Source organism: Paramormyrops kingsleyae, chromosome 11 (assembly GCF_048594095.1).
Source record: "Paramormyrops kingsleyae isolate MSU_618 chromosome 11, PKINGS_0.4, whole genome shotgun sequence".
In the NCBI taxonomy this organism is placed as follows: Eukaryota; Metazoa; Chordata; class Actinopteri; order Osteoglossiformes; family Mormyridae; genus Paramormyrops; species Paramormyrops kingsleyae.
Window position 1 is genome coordinate 6,059,092 of NC_132807.1, and position 21,009 is coordinate 6,080,100.

Genomic DNA, 21,009 nt, shown 5'->3' on the forward strand with positions numbered 1-21,009 from the left:
CCATTTTTTAACGCAGTGTACTTTTCTCATCTGTTTAAATCTGTAGGCGCATATTTCAAAGCTTCCTGTAGGAATCAGGTGGCAAAAATGTCGTCAAATATCATGTTGCAATGAGGACATTAATGCAGAAGTTCCTGGTTTTCCACAGCAGGGAGGAGAGAAACGCTGAATAAAGGCAAAGTCGTACCTGAAGAAGGAACTTCACACAGTGCAAAGTCTTCAGTAAATTATTGCAAATTTATTGGTTTTATAACAAAATCATTACTGTTTAAAAAATATATATTACATTAGAAACAATCAGTAGTTTTAAGTAAAATATTCATTTCAAGTAGTGACAAATAGAAACCCAAATTATAGTTCTAATAGAGCTGCTCTGATTTAAAAAGTTCATTGGCAAGCAGTCTCATTGGGTGCTTTTTAATTAGGGACACCTTTGCAATAACATAAAACAGAAACATTTGTGTTTAATATCCCTTTGGGGGCCAATGACTGCAATTGCAATCAACAGCACAATGGCAAGAACGGAACTGAATGAGTCAGTCAAAAAACATCATGGCGCTTATTAAAAAAATGTCTGTGCAGGAGATTTGTGTAGATGTGGTAAATATTGCTTGTCAATGGACTTTTGTTATGAAACCAGTAAATTTGGAACACTGTCACAGAAGTCAGCATCCCAAGACTTTCTGTGAGCTCTGTAATTACTGAGGTTCAGGCTATGATTGAGGTGTTCTGATGCTGGAAGGAAGGCAGCTCAGGAGGATCATGGATCTTACTGTGGGAATGAGGAGGCTTTTCTCCCTTCGCGGTAAAATGCAAGGAGCGCATGTGATTAGGGCTGGTTCTAAAGCTGCTGCATTACTGCCTCCATTGCAGACAAAATGCACCTTTGGGGGTGGGGTGGGGGGGGGTCTGATTTACTGCAGATTGTGTCTGTGACTATTTTCTGAAATATAGCTTCCCTTGACCCTCACCTTTGATGTAAAGCAGCTACACCCCACCCCCAGGGCTCATGAAAATGCGTACTGGTGCGCGAGGGGTGCTGATGTTATTATGGTGCAGTGTGTCTCGGTGAGGAACCCTCCATCACGGCACCACGAGCAGGCGACCACTGGCAGCAGAGAGCGGGGAAGCCTTCAAGCCCAGCAGCTCAGCGGCGGGTATTAAAACAGCCATTTTAATCTGCTCTGTCACCTTGCATTTGCAGCTCAGTCCCGGAAAAGCGGCCGGGTGAGAGAGACGGTAAGGGAGCATCCGGTTTCATAACAAAGTGGAAAATATGCAAAGATCCCTCTTCTTTATGATTGAATCAAGCGAGGCTTTTTGGGAAATGGACAAACCATCTGGTACCTTCATCATACCTGGTGGCACGGTGACGGAGGGGGCAGTGGTGTTACAGTGTGTTATTTACAGTGTCTTTGCAGCCTACTCCAGTTCCTTTACAGTGTACGAGGGTATAGCTAGAAATTCTGGGCCCCCTGACAAAATGTCACCTTGCCCCCCCCCCCCCCATTATAATTTTATAATTTTAAGTGCTCAAGGGCCCCTGTAAAGTGCAGCCCCCCTGAATTTGCCAGGACATCCGTGCCCCTACTTCACCCCTGTCATTGTTCCAAAATTGCCCACTGTGAGTGTGCCCTGCGATGGACTGGCATCCTGTCCCCTGCCTCGTGCCCCGCGATGGACTGGCATCCTGTCCCCTGCCTCCTGCCCCGCGATGGACTGGCATCCTGTCCCCTGCCTCGTGCCCCGTGATGGACTGGCATCCTGTCCCCTGCCTCGTGCCCCGCGATGGACTGGCATCCTGTCCCCTGCCTCGTGCCCCATGATGGACTGGCATCCTGTCCCCTGCCTCGTGCCCCGCGATGGACTGGCATCCTGTCCCCTGCCTCGTGCCCCGCGATGGACTGGCATCCTGTCCCCTGCCTCGTGCCCCATGATGGACTGGCATCCTGTCCCCTGCCTCGTGCCCCGTGATGGACTGTCATCCTGTCCCCTGCCTTGTGCCCTGTGTTCCCAGGCTCAGAATCATCCAGAACCATCCATAAACAATTCAAAAATGGATGGACCTTTATTTTACCAAATAAATTAACGCTGGATGATTTGACTGTAAGTTTCACATGGCATGACATTAAAAATGTACACATAAAACATGAAAAACAGAACATTCTAAATGAACAAACACATGTAGACTACATTAATCTGGTCAATGTTTGTAAAACACCTCCATTCCTATCGGTTGTTTGAAAATCAGTGAGATCAAAGTGGGCCAGGTAGCCTAATTCACAGGTTCTGGCGCTGTTCGGTCTGGCCAAATTACAACGGCATTTTCAGCTATGAGAGTGAAAAACTCACTGGAACATGTAAGAGGCACTTAATGAAAAGGGGCAGTTACTCGACGCTCTTCCTGCCACAGCCAGTTCCGTCTGCCCCGGAGCCCTACTCAAACAGAACCTCGTCGATGGGAACGTCGCCATCGTGCACCGGGATCTGGGGGCATATCTGCTCCCTGAAGGCCAGGCCGATGGTGTAGGGCATGCCCCCGGGGTGACTGGCACACCGCCCCAGGTAAGTGTCATAGAAGCCCTTCCCGCGGCCCAGCCGATTGCCCCCCCTGTCGAACCCCAATCCGGGCATCAGTATTAGATCCAGGCCCCCTGTGAAGAACCAAGAGAAAAATGTAATCAGCAAGTTTCATAATGCCGGCCTTAATTAAAATGTTGCTATCATTCTGGTTGCACCAGAAATACAAGCGAAACAGCAACCAGCCACTGCTTATACCCAGCAAGATCTGCGGGAAAATGGAATGAGATCAGCAGAAATTTACACAATGGATATAGTGACACGTGCTGACTTCACACTTGACAATCTGACACTCAGACATTGCCTGCAATGCTGTGTGTTTAATCAAAATGCATGCAGAAATGTATTTATGCAAACATATCAAATATATCAGACAGTGTATTGGACCAGAAACAGCAACTCGAAGTTGCCATGTGTGGTTGTCAGCGCCAGAATATAAATGCTCGCTTCCGTTTCAGCGCAGAGAGAATGACCTTTATTAATCAGTCACATTTCAGTGGGTATCAAGGTTATTAAACCCAGCTGTGTGTGACAAACAGAACAACCTTTTGTATTTAATTAAAAACTAAATAGATACTGTTGACCTCAACAGCTGCTCAGAATGGGGCTGGCAAATGGGGAGCGATTGACTCGCACCAGCCGCTTTACTACTAATCTCCCAAATTCTGATTGGTCTTCCATACTTCCTGTTTCCTACAGCTCAGTAATGCACGACTGACCTCAGTTAAAGCAAGATTTTTCATTTTTTTATAGGCGTTTAATTTCATCTGAAATTTGACTGGTCATGCTCAGTTTAACGGCATTACCGTAAATCCACAGGAGTGATCATTTTTCAGCCATGTTTCGAGGCCATCTGACTCATATTAACTGTGCCGAGCAACCGGCTGAACAGCAGTTGTTGAAGTAAATCAAGGCTTTGAGTCAGGCGGTTTAAGATTAACGGAAGATTAGGATTGGAAGCAAATTTGCAGCAGTAATAATCACAGTGACGTTACTGATAAACATGTATGTATCATAACATTTCCTGTGTGAAAGACTTAAAAATCAAAGGGTTTGCTCCAAACTCTGCTGCAAGGAAAATCTAAACCGATAATCATTCTCATTAGAGTGCCTCAAAAAATTCAGTACTTGGTACGTGCAAAGATCCTGTAACTTCGTGTAAAGCAAGAGCATTTTTACATCACGTACTGCCAAAATATGCTTTTGATATAAATCATTCAGAAAGCCTAGACATACACATTCATTTCTCAAAACTACTTAATTATAGATCATGGTAGAACAATAAATGATGCACGAAACCCAGAGTGGGTGGTGATATGCTGTAGGCTGTCAATCACCGATTTAATATATTTGTGTTCTGGCTCCCATTAAGTTAAACTTAAACCCAGTCCCACCCACACTGGGATTTGAAATTTAATTTCTTCCAAAAGAATCACACAGTGTCCATGTCCTGAACTGGCATGTTACTTTCTGCCCATGGTGAGTTTGTTCTAAAACAGACCGTAATTAATTGCTTTCAGCAAGATTAACATAAATGCCCATTACTTTATAATGTAGATTATTTAAAATAAATTAACTTCTGCCAGAAGTCCTCAGACAATCCAAATATAATCTTTGAAATGAATTAAAATCGTGAAAATATGTAACAATTTAATTTTACCCGAAACTTTTCCAATTATTCCAGAACTAACCAAATTACTCTTGAAAGCCTGTTGAAAGGTAACTGTTCAGAGGTCCTAAATGATGCTTACATAACTGGTACTTAGGAAGCCTTTCCGGAAGATTCCCTGTGCCACTGCAAAATTCTCAAACTTATTGTGGTGATTTTCATTTCCCTCACATTCAACCCTTGTTGTGCCCAACCTGCCACTCAAAGAGTCTGATATTTATTGAGTCGCTGCCGATAACCTGGTGAACGGGGGCATGATACAGAAATAAGTCACCCCCCATTATGTGGCCAAATCTGAGAATATTCATTTATAATCTGTTTCTGATGCATCATTTTTATCTCATGAACTGGATATTTAAATGTAGCACCATCTCACACTAAAATAATCAGCGTTCACGTGAAAGATCCCATGGAAGGATTTCATTACGTCTGAGCTTTTTAGCATTTTTTTATTTTGAGCTAATTTTGGCCCTCAGAGTACTCTGCAGCCTGAAGAGCGAGGGGATCGGGTAAAGAGGAATCTGCCGTGACCCTTGTGACATGGCCGTTATTGTCCCCCGCGCGTCCCCATCGGCCAAAATCAAGCTTGGCAGGGTGGTGGATTAACTCATTACCAGTTGGCGGGGTGGTGGATTAACTCATTACTAGGGCTCTTTGTTTCCCGGAGGGGGACACTGGGGCGACATTTGCAGGCTGTCAGATTTACTGTGTACAACGTAAATTTAATAGGACACACGCGTAATGGCAGCAATCCCTCTGAAACTCGCCTGCTGACCTTTGACTTATTCTCCTGCTCCGCAGATTGGTGTAGCTACAAGGCTAATACATGCATGTCAGTTTTTGAAAGGTTTAACATTTAGCTATATTGTTCCAGCGTTTTGGGGAAATTCATTTAATTATTAAAAATGGTGCGATGTATTTACAAACAATAAGAAGAAGGAGAAAAACAATCAGATTAATTCAGCTATAATATTTATTCACAATATAACATGATTGGGTTTCTGTTTAATTCAGGATAGCAACATACAGAAGCCTTTCCTGCGTATTAGAAAATATCCAATTTATCTGATTAAAGTAATTTTGAACGTATTGATACACGTACAGAAGTATGTTGGTATGTTGTGTGGATTGTTTTTTTGTAAGGTGCCCTTAAGGGCCTTGAAAGGCCTTTAAATAAAACGTCGGCCTATTATTTTTATTGAGAAATCCTGCTTGGTGGCCGCTGCCCTGAAAACTTAATTTCATCACCAAACACCTTTTTTCCCAATTATCCAATTACTTAACACATGTAATTTAACAATGCAACATTGCTTTAATCAGAGCCCATGAGGGCTAGGAGATGCACACCACGTAAGACATGCGGTATCCATGACCGTGATGAGGACACGACGGAAATAACGCAGAAACATCCAGTATTTAAATAGCAGCCTATATTGTCTCTGCTTGGACGCTTTTCCGCTTGCAGGAGCCGTGTAATGGTACCTCCTTTTCAATATAAACGTATTGATGTCACGCAGGGGCACCGTAAGACGGGGCAAAGTTAGGACGATTCCAATGGGGGGGGGGGGGGGGGGGGGGGGAATGTGATATGCCTTCATGGAGCCCAGAATCTCTAGTAACACCCCTGAGCTCAGGTGCTGAAGGACCTCCAGCAGCAGCAGACCCCACCACCAGCTGCTTTACATTCACGCTTGGTAACTGTGTCCGATGCAGTCGCCAATTCGTTTCTTCTCCAAGAAAAATACAAACAAAAGGCAATTGGAGAGGTGGAGTACTGAGAATGTGAAGCCTTAAAGGCACAGGTGTTATGCCGAAAAAGGCATCCCTGCCATAGAATGCATGCCGGTGTTCTAATGAGTTGAGCTTTTAGGAGTTTTTTGGGGGTTAGGGTTTTAGGGGTTTTTTGGGGGTTAGGGTTAGGGTTAGGGCTATCATTTAGCACTACAGTAGCCTAACTCGACAAAGTAGCTCAACTTGTTTCAGATCAGCGACCAATCGGTCATTTAGAGACAGGCATGCATTCTACGGCAGGGATGCCTTTTTCGGCATAACACCGGCAGCCGACAGCGACCGAAGCGGCGTTTCGTCACCCCCCCCCCCCCCCCCCCCACCCACGGGTGCCAGTTTAACAATCAGCACAAATATTGACTGCTGTATCTTATCGGGTGAAAAGGTTTTACCTTAATTTTAACACGTTTAGTATTAATTGTTTTTCTAGTATTTATAAGAATGTCTTGCACCGGTTATCTTGGCAATAAGGCGGGGGGGGGGGGGGGGGGGGTATTTCCTCTAGGCTAACTGATACTGGGGCTGCCCTCCAGGTCTGCCCTTTCTCTGATATATCCCTCTGTGGCATTAAGTCCAGCAGTACAATAAACATTTCTGAAAGCATTTCAGTCACGGCAGCACTAAAGCCGATCAAGTTTTGTGCAGAGTTTAAAAACACTGGATAGGGGCGGAGAGCTGGACGGAAAACTGAGACGTGAACAGATTGGCTTCAAACTACAGTTAATTGGACTTTCATTGTGTTCCGCTAAGAGCCAGCCGGACTGACGGGCCTAGACAGGCTGCAAGGTGTTGCGAGATAACGGCAGCTTCTTTGTTCCGTAAAGGTTATACTGTCCATAAGACTTAAACAGGTGTTATCTCCACATTTTCCTTCCTAATTACTTTATCTCGACATACCTCAGCATTTTATTTTAAAATCCCATGTGATGGAACTATGTCGCCATAGTAAAAGTACCTGCAAACAATAAAAACGCCTTTCCTCTTAACACTACTGTCAAACATTAATTAAATCAATTTTCTTGGAAACGACTCCTCTTAAGGCAATTTTTCTGCATGAACGTATAACCGAGAAATTTAACGTCACCATCGTTCTTTGGTTTTGGCACAAATTAGCCACCTTCTGGCCCACTGTAGGGATCACAGCGCCATCTTCTGGCAACGTTACGTACATACTGTTGGTAATCTAAGGTAGTATGAGAACACCGTCAAGTCGTTACAGGGGAATTTCACCAAAACGGCTCCACGGTTGGCTGCTCGTACCTCACCCCCAACTCTGTGAATAGAGCTTGACTGTACACTGGGAGAGTAATTTAATACTTCAATTTTTCAACATTTCCAGAATTTTTTTTCTTTTCACTAACAAATAAGTAATGTGTCAAAGGTAACAGAAACGCACCTCCACTGCATCCTGTATTCATTATTAATTCCATTGTAATGTGACTATATTCTGCTGAGCACATTTAAAATTGGTTCTGGAAGCAGACATCATGAAGACGTGAGTAAGCTATGTGGGGTGGGGCACAGTGTGGAAAAACACTGAAGCTAATACAGGAAACTGCAAGAAAGGCAGCAGACATATGAAATGGACTTGGGAAGGTTTTCTGAGTCAGGAGTGCTCAAGTGAGAGTCAAGATCAAGCCTAAATTCACCCAAGACAGGAATGAATCCCTTAGTATGTGGACTCAGTCACACCTGAGTACCGCAACTCTATCAATTACATGATGCTCAGTCAACATTGTGGACCAAACCTGCCAAAAAAACCTGGTAATCTAGTTTGATGTAAAAGTACACTTAAAAGCTTAATTTCATTTAAAATGCATTCACAGCTAAGCACTAAGCATTTTAGGCTATGTGATTCTTCAGTATTCTCACTTTTTATTAACCTTTTTAATACAGGATGATGGTGAAACTACTACAAACAAACAGCCTTACCTGTGGCTAACGCCTCCTCTCCCTGCTCCTCATCTCCAGGCTGGCGAATGTTCCACGACGTCACTGGCAGAGACTGAATGTCTTTGGCTTCGGTCACCTTCAGCATGTCCATGTGGCTGCTGTTGGGTAGGTACCTGGGAATGAAGCACACCTTGCCCTTCTGGAAGATGTCCTCGATGATTTCCTCTGTGTGGATCTCATCCGGCATGCTGAGGAACACTGCAATCCTGCAACAGCTCTCGTACTTCGGATGTTGGAGTAGCTAAGGAAGAAAGACTAAAGCATTAACGTTTTCAAAAGCTAAATAAACAAACACAAATAAATAAGCAATGTTCATTTGTTTCAATGTTCTATTTAAGGAATTTCGGAAGCAGATTTAGATTGTAAATGTAACTTTTTAGACATTCATCTATTATTTACTGGTGAACTCTAGAGCAGAGGCTACAATGTGTGGGTCACTTCGTAACAGTTACCACCAGAGGGCGCCATTGCACTCATAAAACTGTGATCTAAGTCCGACATTTATATATTTAAATCGGATGATGTGCTCCAAAGTTATCGCGTAGGCTACCTCTTGTGTCCTACGATAAATATTAAACCATCGATGAAACAAAAGAACCTTGTGTAAAATCTTTAATATTTAGTTTTCAATCCTGTCCTCTATTATTCACAATGCATGCATGTATTTGCACCGAGCAGCCATCACACTATTGCGATGTTTCTGCAGCGCGACACCACAGCGCTGTCACCAACCCGCGTCGGTAGACCGATACCCCTTTTCGTCTCTTAGATACGTACCTTCTGTGTAACGATACGAGACTGTCGACGTTTCTCCTCTGCGCCTATCGCGGCCAGTCGTGTCTTGATCTCCTTCCTGAGCGCTCGCTTCGCTGCATGCAAGGCGGCCATGCTGACGACGTCTCCACGGTCGGTGTCGCGCAGTCCCCGTTTCACCCGTGGTGCGAAGGCCGGCCTTCAGGGAACAAACTCTGACGTTAGATCGATACTTACCGATCACTTTTCACGTCTAGGAAAACACTCAAGAATATGCCTTACCCTGAATTTTCATTATACATGTTAAATGGGTTGGTGATGATCATATATAAAAATGACCCGTAATAGTGTTTAGACAGAGACAGCGATAAACACTGCTGTAAACAAGTTGGGTGAGTGCAGAAGTAACCAGCACAGTCACGTAACTAGTTATGGTTATGCATAGGCAGGATTTACACAACCTCTAAGATTTCTCACTTCAAGCAACTTTATATATTTAATTAACTGGTTTTCTTCTTGTATTATTGCTTGTTGCTGTTGTCAATCAACGGCTATGATGAAAACTTCACAAGCATTCTTTTTTGTCGATTTAGTATCAGTCTAAATATCATGTGTATTTCCTTTTTAATGCCTGTCAACAAAATCACAACAGGTGGTGTCTTCAGTCAATCAATATATATATATATATATAGTACTGTTTTAACCACATTGTCTTGTAATAGTAATAAACAAATGAAAATGTATCCATGACGTATTTAAGAATTTGAACAATATAGTATTTATCCATCAGTAATGTCAGCTAAATTTAACTTTGAACAATTTAGTAACCACAATACTTACAAGATAATTCATACATTAATTCGTTTAGGAGTTTTAGATGATAACGTTCATTATTTGCATTTTCAACAAACTATTTAATGGTTTGAGAAGGTTTCCCATACCCAGGTATATTACTTTTGTTCAGTTAATACTTAATTAAATTGATTTTAACTAGTAATTAAATGATATTATACTTCTGGGTATCTGCCATGCTTTTTTACATCCAGCTACCCTGTCCAGAATAAGAGGTTGGAGGATGGATGGATGGATACTTAATCGCAATAATGAATTGTACCTTTAAGACGGCTATTAAACATTTTCTGTTCGCGTAACCTACCTTTTCATAAAACGCCATAACTATGATTGATGTTTCCGCTGTGCAATGAGAGATAAGAAGGGAGGGGTGAAGTGCAATGTTCTCCAATCGAAACGCAGATTCTGTAAGTCCCGCCTCAGACGGTGGGCTTTTGGCGTTTGTAGTCAAGCTGGACTCGGTGGGCTGACGGAGAGAGGCGTAGAAAGGGGCACTAAATCGTCGGTATGTTTGATATAACGCTCGTTACCCGAGAGGAAACCGCTCAGTTTTTGTTTTCCAGTAAAAAATAACGGTAAATTCTGACGTTTAAAACTTTGCTTATTATTTTTCTCTCAGATTTCGCCGGTTACAACCGAACAAAAAGGGCACTGTTGCGACAGGAAAGAAAAGGTTGTTAAGGCGATTTGGCGAACCGGGTAGGTTAGAGACCGCTAGTCAGAAGTCAGCTTAGTCTTAGTTAGTTGATTTGCTACGAAAAATGACGGGCGGCCTTGCATGTACCAGTTTGCTTTTATGTCTTTATGTCTGTTTGTGTGAGTTTGGGAGTTGCTGAATTTTCCCCTTAACTAGCCAACTTGCTGGTACGTATACATGGCAGGCGTTTGTTAGTTACTGTAACTAGTTACATTTGCTGTATTAATAGTTAACCCAGGTATCAGCCACACTAACTAGCATAGTCGTATGGCTAAAACAACTCGGTGTATGTTCGGCTTTCTGTGCGCGGCCGTGCTCAGATGTGGTCGTTTTACCTGGCAACTAATTTTAAAGTGATTCAACCCCACTGGTCTGTCCCCAGAGGTACAGCGGTTCCCCGGGCAGGGACTGTTTGGGACAGACGTGGATAGAAAGTAATACAGGAAGGCTTTGCGGGGACATTGTAGGAGGGTCATTATCTAAGTCGCTTCTCTCAGGTGATGGAGCCCGCGTCCTGTAGCTTAACATCTTAATCCTCACAAACACTGTATTATTTTACTTAACATTCTCAACGCATTTATGCTCTAAGTGTATGAATTGCTCTTCGGGCCTTGTCACCTATTTAAAACCTGCTATTTATGATGTTTTTAATGTTTGAGGATTGCTGTGACTCCGATGGCTGAATGGTACCTGATGCTGAGAACTTAAATTTTGTTTGTGTATTCCAGGAAATTACTTAATTTTGTGTTTATTAAAAAAAATACAGAACATATGTCTTGTTCAGTTTGTTGCTGTCCGTTATTAAATTTCAATGTACAGGCTCTTTCCTCTCTATAGTTCCATTTCCTCTTCATAGTTCACTATGATTTTGCATATTTTTGTGTCTAACCAGGCTGATTTCCAAAGTTTTTGATAACGTTATGGATTTTAATAGTAGAAGTGTTTGTTGCTTCGTATCTGTCCGGGGAGGTCAGAAGTAATGTACCTGCTTCCTGGGTGTCTGTAGAGATTGTGAATTCCATTTTCATGCTGTTGTAGACTAGTACTATGGAGACGGTAAAAACATCCTTTGGGAATGACATTTTGGTTTCTTACAGGTGTCAGAAATGTTACAGAAGTGATTTCCGGCAAGTCGTTGTCACTGGGGTGCAGAGCTCCAGTAGTTATTAATCTCGTAATTGTAATATATATATATATATATATATATATATATATATATATTATCCAGATAGTAAATGGGCCAAGTAAAATGCTCATCATTTAAGAAGGAAAAGAAAACACAATCCAGGAACTGTTTTGCATTACTTGCTTGAGCTTTTTCATGTAGTGGAGGGCATTTCGTTCAAGTGTGGAGCTCTACTGAAGTCTGGTTCTGGGCCTGTGATCTGAAAGTGGCCTGATCTAGCCCGGACCGAACTTGTCATGCTTGTTGTCGTATCCCCCTGCTGGCAGTTGAATAAGGCCCTTGGTTTGTGCCCTTCAAACCGGGCATGATTGAGGTCATCTCTTAGAACTGGTCTTGGGATAAGCTGGTATAATTGTTTAGTAAGCTTCATGTGTACAATACCTGGCAATGGCTCTTAATCCTGACTTAAGAAAATTGATTTGCATGAGTTCCTTGAAGTACAACTGTGCAGCCATATGTGTGTTTTCACCAGAGCAAGTAAAAGTGGAGTCTGCCTTTTCCCCTGTTCCCTCACCTGCTGAGATGCATGATGACCCCAATGCAGTTTGTCTAAAGAGGCCATTCCCACAAGGTGTTTGTTGACCAGTTTGCCTTGGATGACATGTGGAATGATCTCACTTCCTGCTCCCCACACAATGTGAGGCCTTAGTATGTGACTGACCTGGACCGATACCAAAATGTTCCCTTAGATACCAGCTTTGGTACCTTGGTGTTAAGAAATCAGTCCTGTAGACAACAAATTAAAAGTATCAAATGATTGCTGAATTTAAACAGAAAACATTGTGTTTCCCCAAACTATGTCAGAGACACTTTGAAATAAACAAGCCTATTTCTGATTTAAACCAACAGGAGTGCAATATAGGCTTTAATATACTATTTACATTATCAGTGAAATATGCATACATTAATTAAACTCCATTAAATACATTCTGAAATTAATATGGCCTCATCCATTACTAAACCTCACTGATAACATATTTGTGTTTGATCTGTTCTTTAGCCTAGCCTACTTTTTTTACTGGGGAAAGGGATATGAATGAATTGTTATTTAAAATAAACATAACTTTTAAACTGAACCAAAACAACATAACTACTAAACTACGTCACTATGATGCATCTTATGTCCGTTATCGTCAGAATTTAGGTCCAGAGCGTAAGAGTTCAGACCAAGATTTTGTTTCAAAAAACCAGTTGATTATAAAGAGTCAGAGAGTACTCAACTGGTTGGTTGAAACAAAATCTTGGTCTAGACTTCAGACTAAACTACACACCTGTGCTTATGTACACCTGACAATCTTTAAATTCCTTATATTAATCCGGGTGAGCGACAGACAGATGCTTCGCTGAGTTAGACGTGTTTCCCTCAGCGTTTGCATACTGCAGCTGTCAGGTCTATAGGTTCACCATTTATGTTTGGTTTTAAGCAAAAATGATGCCATATCTCACTTCTGCATCCTGTCTATAAACTTCAGGTGGGCAGTAGGTAACAGTGATTTGGTTTTGTGTAGAGACTCATGAAAGTGGTGTGTTTCTCTCCAAAGCACATGATGTAACTGCGTGAAGGGGCTGTACTTTTTGATGTGTGCAATAGAGATGTACAGTACAATTTCATCAATATCCAACTGTGCAAAATGATAGAATCGTTTCATTTTTTGGTGGCTCTGTGTGATACTGATACGGTTTACTGAAGAGGGTTAATGCGCAGCCCTCATCATTGATCAGCTCATGAAGGCTTGGTATTGTGGGGCTTTGGGTGTGGGCTATGATACCAACCTCAGCCTCATCTCCTTGTTGAGACGTGCATGTTAGAGAGGAGCAGCCTGCGGGGATGTTTTGCTCCTTGTGAATGCAGATTTGAATTGTTTCATCAGATAATTTGCAGGCTGCTGTTTTCTGTAGTAAAACACTACAGCATCATGCTAATTACTGCATGTATTTACATGCTGCTTGTTTGACTGTATTCTTAAGTGGTCCAGTGATATGCTGGCAAGTCAAACAGGTTCTCCTGAATGCTCTTTTGGTGACAAAAAGACCGCCGCTTATACCAGTTGGCACAAGAGTGGGTTTCTCGCTGTGCCCCAGCGAGTTGGACGTGTCACTCTGCTGTCTTTTTTTTTTTTTTAAACACAACCTCATGACTATTTTCTGTGGCCTGGCAGATGCAGCCATTGCAGCTAATGTGTCATTGTAACATTGCAGGGTGGAGATGGCCCAAGAAACGAAGCAGACCCAAGTGCCAATGCTGTGTGCGACTGGGTGTGGGTTTTATGGGAACGCTCGCACGAACGGGATGTGCTCCGTCTGCTACAAAGACTCCTTACAGAGACAGAACAACAGCGGCACATTAACTCCACCAGGTGAGCCTCAGCGGGGAAACTTGGCAGCGGCAGTCGGGTGGCTTGCAGGTCCCCCCTCACGAGGACACTTTCAGGCTGGCGGGGAGTCACAAGGCAAAGTTTTTATAGAGTGATCCGCCGACTGGTTTGTGGGGGCTGCCGTCTCGGAGCGCCGCCATTACTACAGTGGCAGTTTGTAGCCTGCAGACGGCTGCAATAATAGACGGAATGACAACGTAAGACGGTAGCAGAGAGGCACCAATGAAGGAACCTTATATGGATGGAGATCTTTATGTTATTCAAATTTTACATATTAGATATTGGTTATGACAGTATCCAGAATTAGAGAAGGAATTGTTTTACCATCCACTACATAACTGCATTAATGCCACTACTAGCGAGATTGCATTACATCATTTAAAAAAAAAATATATATATATATGAGTTTATGACTTTGTAGTTATTCAAGATTATTTCATTGATCATCAAGCCTGTGACGAGCAACAAAATCCCAGCTACAGGTCGGTCAAAGAACTTCAGAGTTAATTAAGCGCTGGATGGGTTGGCCTAATATTGTACACTGTAACAGATGATGAGCACATTATTCGGATACCTGTCCGATACTCACAGTCCATTAACAACCATCATAATGTCGAAGTAGCTGTGAAGTCTGGGATTCCATGCAATGTCACAACTGAAGCTCTAGAGTTGTTTGCAACCAGGAATAAATACTATTGGTTTCTATTACAAATCGTTGAGGTCCTGATTTTAATGCACAATAACAGTATAGCGGATATTAAGGGTGTGCTGTCATCCCATATCGTTTAGAGAATGGATAAGTCACTGCCCTTTAGGGATGGCACGGTTCATGAAAAAAAACCGAACCGTTCGGTTCGCTTGTCTCGGTTCGGAGCATACATGCGTCGCACGGTTCGACGGTTCATGACATGCGCAATGTATGTGACGTCAATGTGTTTCCCTTTCGCGCGAAAGAATAGGCTATATGCACAGAGCGGTGTGACGTAGTTCCGGTAAAAGTTCAGCCAGCTAAGTAATTTCCGGTAGCCTTTCGTTTGCTGCGTTTAGTTCGTGTTTTCGGCGTTACCACCCTGTCTCTGAAGAAAACGTTTAAATTTCAGCCAACCGATAGCACAACATCTGAACACTGTTGTGTGCCTTTGTTGTGTGACTTTATTTAATGTGCGGTTAGGCACTTTGTTAAACCCTGTGTGGATTCCCGGTGTTTACCAGCTGTTCCTGATTGTTGTCAAATTTGTCATTACTCCATTGTATTTAATCCGCGTTTCCGTTTCTTTCTCCAGTCCGGTCATTATATTGTAATTCTGCTTTACCGCTCATCTGTGTTTCTTTTGCTCATTAAGCCCCGCATTCCCCCGATCCTAGGTCTCCTCGCCTCTGCTTCCCCGGTCAGCGTGCAAACAGTGAGCCTGCTTCCATGCTGCAATGTGAACATTTGCCATGTTCCTAAAAATTCTGTTTATTGCACAGTCTGACCACACAGACCTACAGGCTATTGCCAGATGATCATACTAGACATATCAACTGGACATATTTTGCACTATTACAGATTGATGTCTTGTACATACACAGAAACTGATTTTATCGATTACTCAAGAACATTCAATATAATTAATACCAATTTTTTATATATATATAACGAACCGAATCAGGCTTAATCGAGATAGGTAATCTATCATTTTAACGATCCCCAATTAAATTAACCCCGTGGACCGGACAAATACAAAACGAATGATTAAACATTATATGCGTCTCTTTTTGTATGTTTTCTAAATAAGGCCGCGTGCCCATACCCAACTGTAATAGCGATTAAAGCGATCTATTCTTTTAGCATTTATGTTAAGGCAAGACTTTTATTTTATTACTGTTCTGGGATTAATAATGTTTAATAATTTTTATAATGTGCTTTAAGTCAAGTCAAATTCAGTTTATGCATGATTACATGATATAACTTTTTTAATACTGTATCCTAAATTGTGGATAATTAAGCTATATATCATATGCTGAAGTACATTTCTGGAGTGTTAAAGATTAAAAGAAAAAATAACAAGAACCGTACAGAACCGAAAACCGTGACCCTAAAACCGTGATACAAACCGAACCGTGGGTTTTGTGAACCGTGCCACCCCTACTGCCCTTGTGTTTTGCACTCGCTTTTCTCCAAAATTTCTGCTGGTGTTTGAGCAGTCAATGACAGCACAAGTTCTTCCTGATTTCCCGGACATGTTTGTCAACATAACGTTAAATATACATACAGATGCCTCCGCAGTATTGGCAGCTTCTTTACTTCTGGTATTTTGCCAGGTTACTCTCTACAGCTGCCCCATATGTTTTGGTGATATTACTATGTAAGTACCAAGAAACAACCAATTTTAACTTGGTATACTAGTATTTTATGTACATCAGCCCATTATTGTGATAATAGTTTTCATATTCTAATTAAACTGTGTAACACCCTTATTTCAGAAAATTGGATTTTCGTGTGTAACTGTAAAGGCTGATTTATATTTTGGAGTAGCTGCAAACCCTGCTCCATAGCCCGATGTGCACCCCCCCCCGAAATGTAAATGCATGCAGACTGCCACAACTGTCATTGGTCTGCTTGGTACGTTCTGCGGTACCCACTTCCCCTATGAGACTGTGTTGTTGTTTATTGTTTCCAGCTGGGGGGATTTTAGTGTGTGACAAATTCTGTTTTGCTCATTGTTAGTCTGCTGTTACCGCCATGGTTGCAGCCGTTCACGCTGGCAAAAAAGAAACACACACACACAGTTGTAGCTGTTCACACTAGGACTGTATTATATCGGAAAATTTCAAATATTACGATGTGATATTTTTGCAATAAATAGTGAGGTTTATAAAGCAGTTCAAAATAATACATTATTCATAAACCATCTATGACTGATTTAAACAGTGTGGATGAAAATAATGATGATGCAGAGCTCATGCAAAAGCAGCAATAAACTTTAAACTGATATTTAAATGTATACTAGACAATACTGAAAAGGAACAGTCATTGAAATTGCAGAGCTTGCAAAGTTTTGTTTTTCGTGATGGAGGAAAAATGTTTTGGTGACACGTACAGCCTCCTGTGCTCAGCCAATGCACAAGTATAAATGCTCACGATGCACAGGCCACTTATGCAGGCCAGAATGTAAGGTCTTCACACCCAACTACAAATCAGCCTTAAATAATAGCAGATAACATGTTTAAGAACTTAGAACAGTTTCCTGTTCATTCTTTAGGACAAAGAATAACCTTGAGTAAAGTTTTTAACCTGAGCTGCCCCAGTAAAACGTAGCGCTGGGTAAAAACATCATTGGGTCTCAGAGTCAGTGTGGCTGACGCTGGGCACTGGATCTTCCCTTCCAGTGGTCGAGGTCGGCAGTAGTGAAGACTGTTTGCCCGCACAGCATTCTGAGAGCGGCGATCCACACTCAGCCCCACCGTTCCCTACGACGGACACCCCATCGGAGCAGAACAGGTACCAAGCTGGGTCTTGTTTGGATCCAGCTATGCACTTCTGCCAGAGCGATGTCTCTGCCCTCAATTCTCACACCCTTTCTGTCGCCTTTTTGGTGCAGTTGAGTCTCTGCTCTAGTTGTCTCACAGACTACAACTAAAATAATAACTGAAATGATTTCATCTTCTCCTGTAATGAGGTGGGACTGTAAGGACCCTAGTCCACTATGGCAGCCCCTCTGAATGCGTCATTGCATGCAGCAGAAATGCACCTTTAGTTCTATTGCAGTTTTTTTTTATATATATTTATAAACACTCTGGGCTTCTTGTAGCGTTGTGTCCAGCCTGACTCTGTCATCACAAGCCTCACTAACGTGTTTGGAAGAGTGTGAGCCAGCGGTGGACAAAGGACACAGAACAGAAGAATTAAAGGGTACAGTGTTTTTCTCAAGTACAACTAACTGTCTCCTTGTCCTGCCTTCAGTCCTGGGTCTGTAAAAGCTGGTCCTCGTAAGCAGATTCTCCCCTGTGGCGCGTGCTGAGAGATGCAGTAACACACACTGTCACAGACGCACATCCTGTAGTGGAAATCAGTCTCTCTTCCTTCAGGTGCTGTTGCCATTTAAAGTCTTACAGCTACAAACTCTCAAAGTATGAGGGAGTGTATCAAATTAAGACCAGGAAAGGTAATTGCAATGAAACTAGACACAATTTTAGTCTGTATCCTAGCCTTGGGTGTTTAGTTATGTTGTTTGACACATCTGGATTTATTTACCAACTTTGAATGCCAAAAATGAACCAAAGCGTGAGGAACATCAAATTGGAACGACAGACCCAGGTATAGCGTGGAACGTAAGCATCGCTTGCTTGTTTGTAAACGCCGATGCTAAGAGGAACTGGCACCGCGGTCTGCCGCTCACTCGCTGATTGTAGACCACCCAGCTTGGCGTGCGGTCATGTACTTCATCACGAACCTCAGGGAGAGGCTGGTGATGCACAGTTACTATAAAAAGTATGTAAAAATGTTTACTCTGTCTAGGAGGAAAATAAGACAACTGAGCAAAATTAACGTGAAACTGGTTAGTACGTTTTGATTTCATATTTTGTGGTAAAAATGTAAGATGTGGTTCATTTCTCTGGAGAGAGACTTGGTGGGAGAAACTCTCTTTAATGCTAAATCGCCCACTTCTGGCTGACTGTTGTCACTCCCCTATGGTTTTGTTAATGCAATGGTTTTGACAGGGGGAGACTCGTTTCATGAAGGATGGACCCCATTACAGGTTTATTTGCATGACTGCTGGGGTTGTGATGTTTCTCACCGTATAAGCGACCGTCAGCTTTTCTGTCTACCTCTCTCTGTAGCTGTGGCCACGGTCTACCCAGACCCAGACCCAGACCAGGGCTCTGCAGAGGCACGGGACGGAACCCTGGAGAACCTGAAGCAAAACAGAAGTCGCTGTTTCATGTGCCGTAAGAAAGTGGGACTCACAGGTGAGGGGAGGCAGTCTTGGTGTTTTAATGCTCACTTCCTTAGAGAGGACTTGGCCTCGCCTTAGAGGGACACCCCTCTTTAAGGGGCTATTTTCAGTGGCAGTAAATAAGCAGTACTAATTGTGAAATGCATTGAAAATGTGTGTTTTTTAATTTGCCAGGCACCAATCTGAGGCTGATTATGTGCATTGCTAACATTTTGTATGATCTGGGTTCACTTATGATGGTTTGACTGGGCAATTCTAACTAAGAATCGTTTGATTTGTGCATGTAAACTAACGGTCTAATATTACAATTATGATTTTCAGTTTAAAACAAATATATCTTCATTGTGGCACCTCCCTGCCTTGCATGGCTCTGCTCTTCTCCAGTGATTCCCTCCTTAATCCCCTTCCTTTGTTTGCATCTCTGTTGCTATAGTAACCTGCATTTGAAGGCATTTTAAAGGTTGCCATGTAACATTCCAAACTTGGTTAAATATCAGTATCTTATACCTATGAAGTGGGTTTTCATTTGCGTTCAGATCAAAGGTAAAGAGAACTTACAACTGTCTCCCATTACTGAAGAACTGCCGTTCTTTTCAAAGCAGGACAATCACTTGTGTGTGTTTGTGTGTATTTTCTTTAACACAACCAGATTTTATTGACGTGAGATTAACACTTTGCTTTAGGAGGTTTGCCATAACGCTCATATCACCCTAACAAATCATGCTTGATTTCACCTGGTTTTTGATTTTTTTTTTGCCATGTTGCTCTGTTCCTCTCCATTAATGTGGACTGCAGTGATGCATATATCATAAAAACCGATGCAGTGTGCCCTTGTTATTGGGTTTGAAATGGTACCGGTCCCCGGATTCTTTACCACGGTTAAACAAACGCCCAGACAGCTCTGCTGAAAGAGCTGCTGCCATATCTGGAGTGCTCTGTCAAGGCAGCCGGTGGGGAATACGCATTGATTTTGGGTATGATTTCGTTTTTGGGGGGTTCATTTTTAAATTTTGTTTTACAGGTTTCGACTGTAGATGCGGAAACGTGTTCTGCGGTACCCATCGATACTCTGATGTCCACAGTTGCACCTTTGACTACAAAGCAGACGCCGCCGAGAAGATTAGGAAAGAAAACCCTGTAATTGTTGGGGAGAAGATCCAGAAGATATGAAAGCCCTTCGCTGGACTTTGCTAAAGCCAGTTTAGATATGCTTTTTCTTTCTTTCCTGAAATCGTTCCCGATTTGTTCTACATAATTAAATTATGCATGGCACCTACAACGCGTCGTTGAAACTGTGATTCTATTAAGTTGCGATTATTCGGTTTCTTTTTCTTCTAAATGTTGTGCTTTGTGAAATCGAGTTAAATTGAATGAATACAATTTAATGCCGGCGTCTTCGAATCATTTAGGGCTGTCTTTGCGATTAGGTTGGACGCCTGCAGTGCGTCGTGTGAAATGCATGTCTTACGTCAATCACCAGTCACTTTTATACTGTAAATAGTTTCTACCAATAACTGAATGTATGATGGGGCAGATGTCCAAGTGCGTTTTTTCATTAACGGCTAAAAAGCGTTTTGCGTACGTTGGAACATTTTATTTCCCATTACTGTAGGTGTGTATGTGTTTCCTTCGAGTGGTAAAGTCAGATCTCTGCATTTTCTTGCAGTCTTTGAGTGAAAGCGTGAGTATACTTAATTTCAGAGTCCGAGATAAGTATGACCTCACAGTACTTTTGTTAGTTTGTTCAGTTTTAACGTTTATTATAATAAAGTTTAATCAAAATTTTCCCGTTTGTTTGAACAACACATGTGCAACTCATCTGTGTTTGTTTTTTAAGTATAAAGAAGGTAGGTATCTGAATGAAATAAGCATGAGTCTCATAGATGCCAGTAAATATAGCGCAGTTGCATCTTTAAGATGTGTATCATGAAATATAGGCTATATAATATTTCTGCGCTTTAAAATTAATTGTGTTGGGTTGTATGTTCTTAAGCAAAAACAAAAGAATCAGGTTTATTGGACAAGTGTGTGTGCGGCACACACAAGGAATTTGTTTGTTGGTGTCTTACAATGCAATAGAATAAAACAGTACAGATTAAATACAATATAAAACACATCTTATTTACAGACAGACAATCAGGTTTCGTTACGAGCTTTGCAAAATGTGTTAAAGCACTAAGGAATGGTAAATTACGATACATCGAAGTAAGACTTCT

General features: G+C 42.0%; 2 protein-coding genes across 7 annotated transcripts; one reads left to right on the forward strand and one right to left on the reverse strand.

The window, feature by feature from the left end:
• Positions 1 to 218: 218 nt before the first annotated feature.
• Positions 219 to 9,985, reverse strand: mthfs (5,10-methenyltetrahydrofolate synthetase (5-formyltetrahydrofolate cyclo-ligase)). 3 transcript variants are annotated; one of them, XM_023814030.2, is made up of 4 exons: positions 9,900 to 9,985; positions 8,768 to 8,942; positions 7,970 to 8,231; positions 219 to 2,654 (listed from the first exon to the last, which is right to left on the reverse strand). In XM_023814030.2, exons 1-4 carry the CDS (start codon positions 9,905 to 9,907, stop codon positions 2,437 to 2,439), a joined length of 663 nt encoding a protein of 220 aa, XP_023669798.1. In that variant the 5' UTR covers positions 9,908 to 9,985; the 3' UTR covers positions 219 to 2,436. The 3 variants fall into 3 exon arrangements, with proteins under 3 accessions (XP_023669798.1, XP_023669799.1, XP_023669796.1); XM_023814031.2 differs by lacking the exon at positions 9,900 to 9,985 and adding an exon at positions 9,858 to 9,876; XM_023814028.2 differs by lacking the exon at positions 9,900 to 9,985 and adding an exon at positions 9,026 to 9,168.
• Positions 9,973 to 20,578, forward strand: zfand6 (zinc finger, AN1-type domain 6). Of its 4 annotated transcripts, XM_023814024.2 has the most exons (7): positions 9,973 to 10,100; positions 10,215 to 10,294; positions 13,678 to 13,835; positions 17,226 to 17,337; positions 17,648 to 17,748; positions 18,678 to 18,806; positions 19,815 to 20,578. In XM_023814024.2, exons 3-7 carry the CDS (start codon positions 13,685 to 13,687, stop codon positions 19,961 to 19,963), a joined length of 642 nt encoding a protein of 213 aa, XP_023669792.1. In that variant the 5' UTR covers positions 9,973 to 10,100; positions 10,215 to 10,294; positions 13,678 to 13,684; the 3' UTR covers positions 19,964 to 20,578. The 4 variants fall into 4 exon arrangements, with proteins under 4 accessions (XP_023669792.1, XP_023669793.1, XP_023669794.1 ...); XM_023814025.2 differs by lacking the exon at positions 10,215 to 10,294 and having other exon boundaries at positions 10,013 to 10,100; XM_023814026.2 differs by lacking the exon at positions 10,215 to 10,294 and having other exon boundaries at positions 10,041 to 10,170.
• Positions 20,579 to 21,009: the final 431 nt, after the last annotated feature.

Excerpts from the sequence above, each read along its gene's own strand:
- mthfs (XM_023814028.2), bottom strand. The coding sequence starts at position 9,069 with ATGATCATCACCAACCCATTTAACATGTATAATGAAAATTCAGG. Across the intron at positions 8,232-8,767 it reads CTCGTATCGTTACACAGAAG|CTACTCCAACATCCGAAGTA; the intron begins GTACGTATCTAA and ends TTTCTTCCTTAG. Across the intron at positions 2,655-7,969 it reads AGAGGAGGCGTTAGCCACAG|GGGGCCTGGATCTAATACTG; the intron begins GTAAGGCTGTTT and ends GGTTCTTCACAG.
- zfand6 (XM_023814024.2), top strand. The coding sequence starts at position 13,685 with ATGGCCCAAGAAACGAAGCAGACCCAAGTGCCAATGCTGTGTGCGACT. Across the intron at positions 13,836-17,225 it reads CGGCACATTAACTCCACCAG|TGGTCGAGGTCGGCAGTAGT; the intron begins GTGAGCCTCAGC and ends CTTCCCTTCCAG. Across the intron at positions 17,338-17,647 it reads ACCCCATCGGAGCAGAACAG|CGTTGTGTCCAGCCTGACTC; the intron begins GTACCAAGCTGG and ends GGCTTCTTGTAG.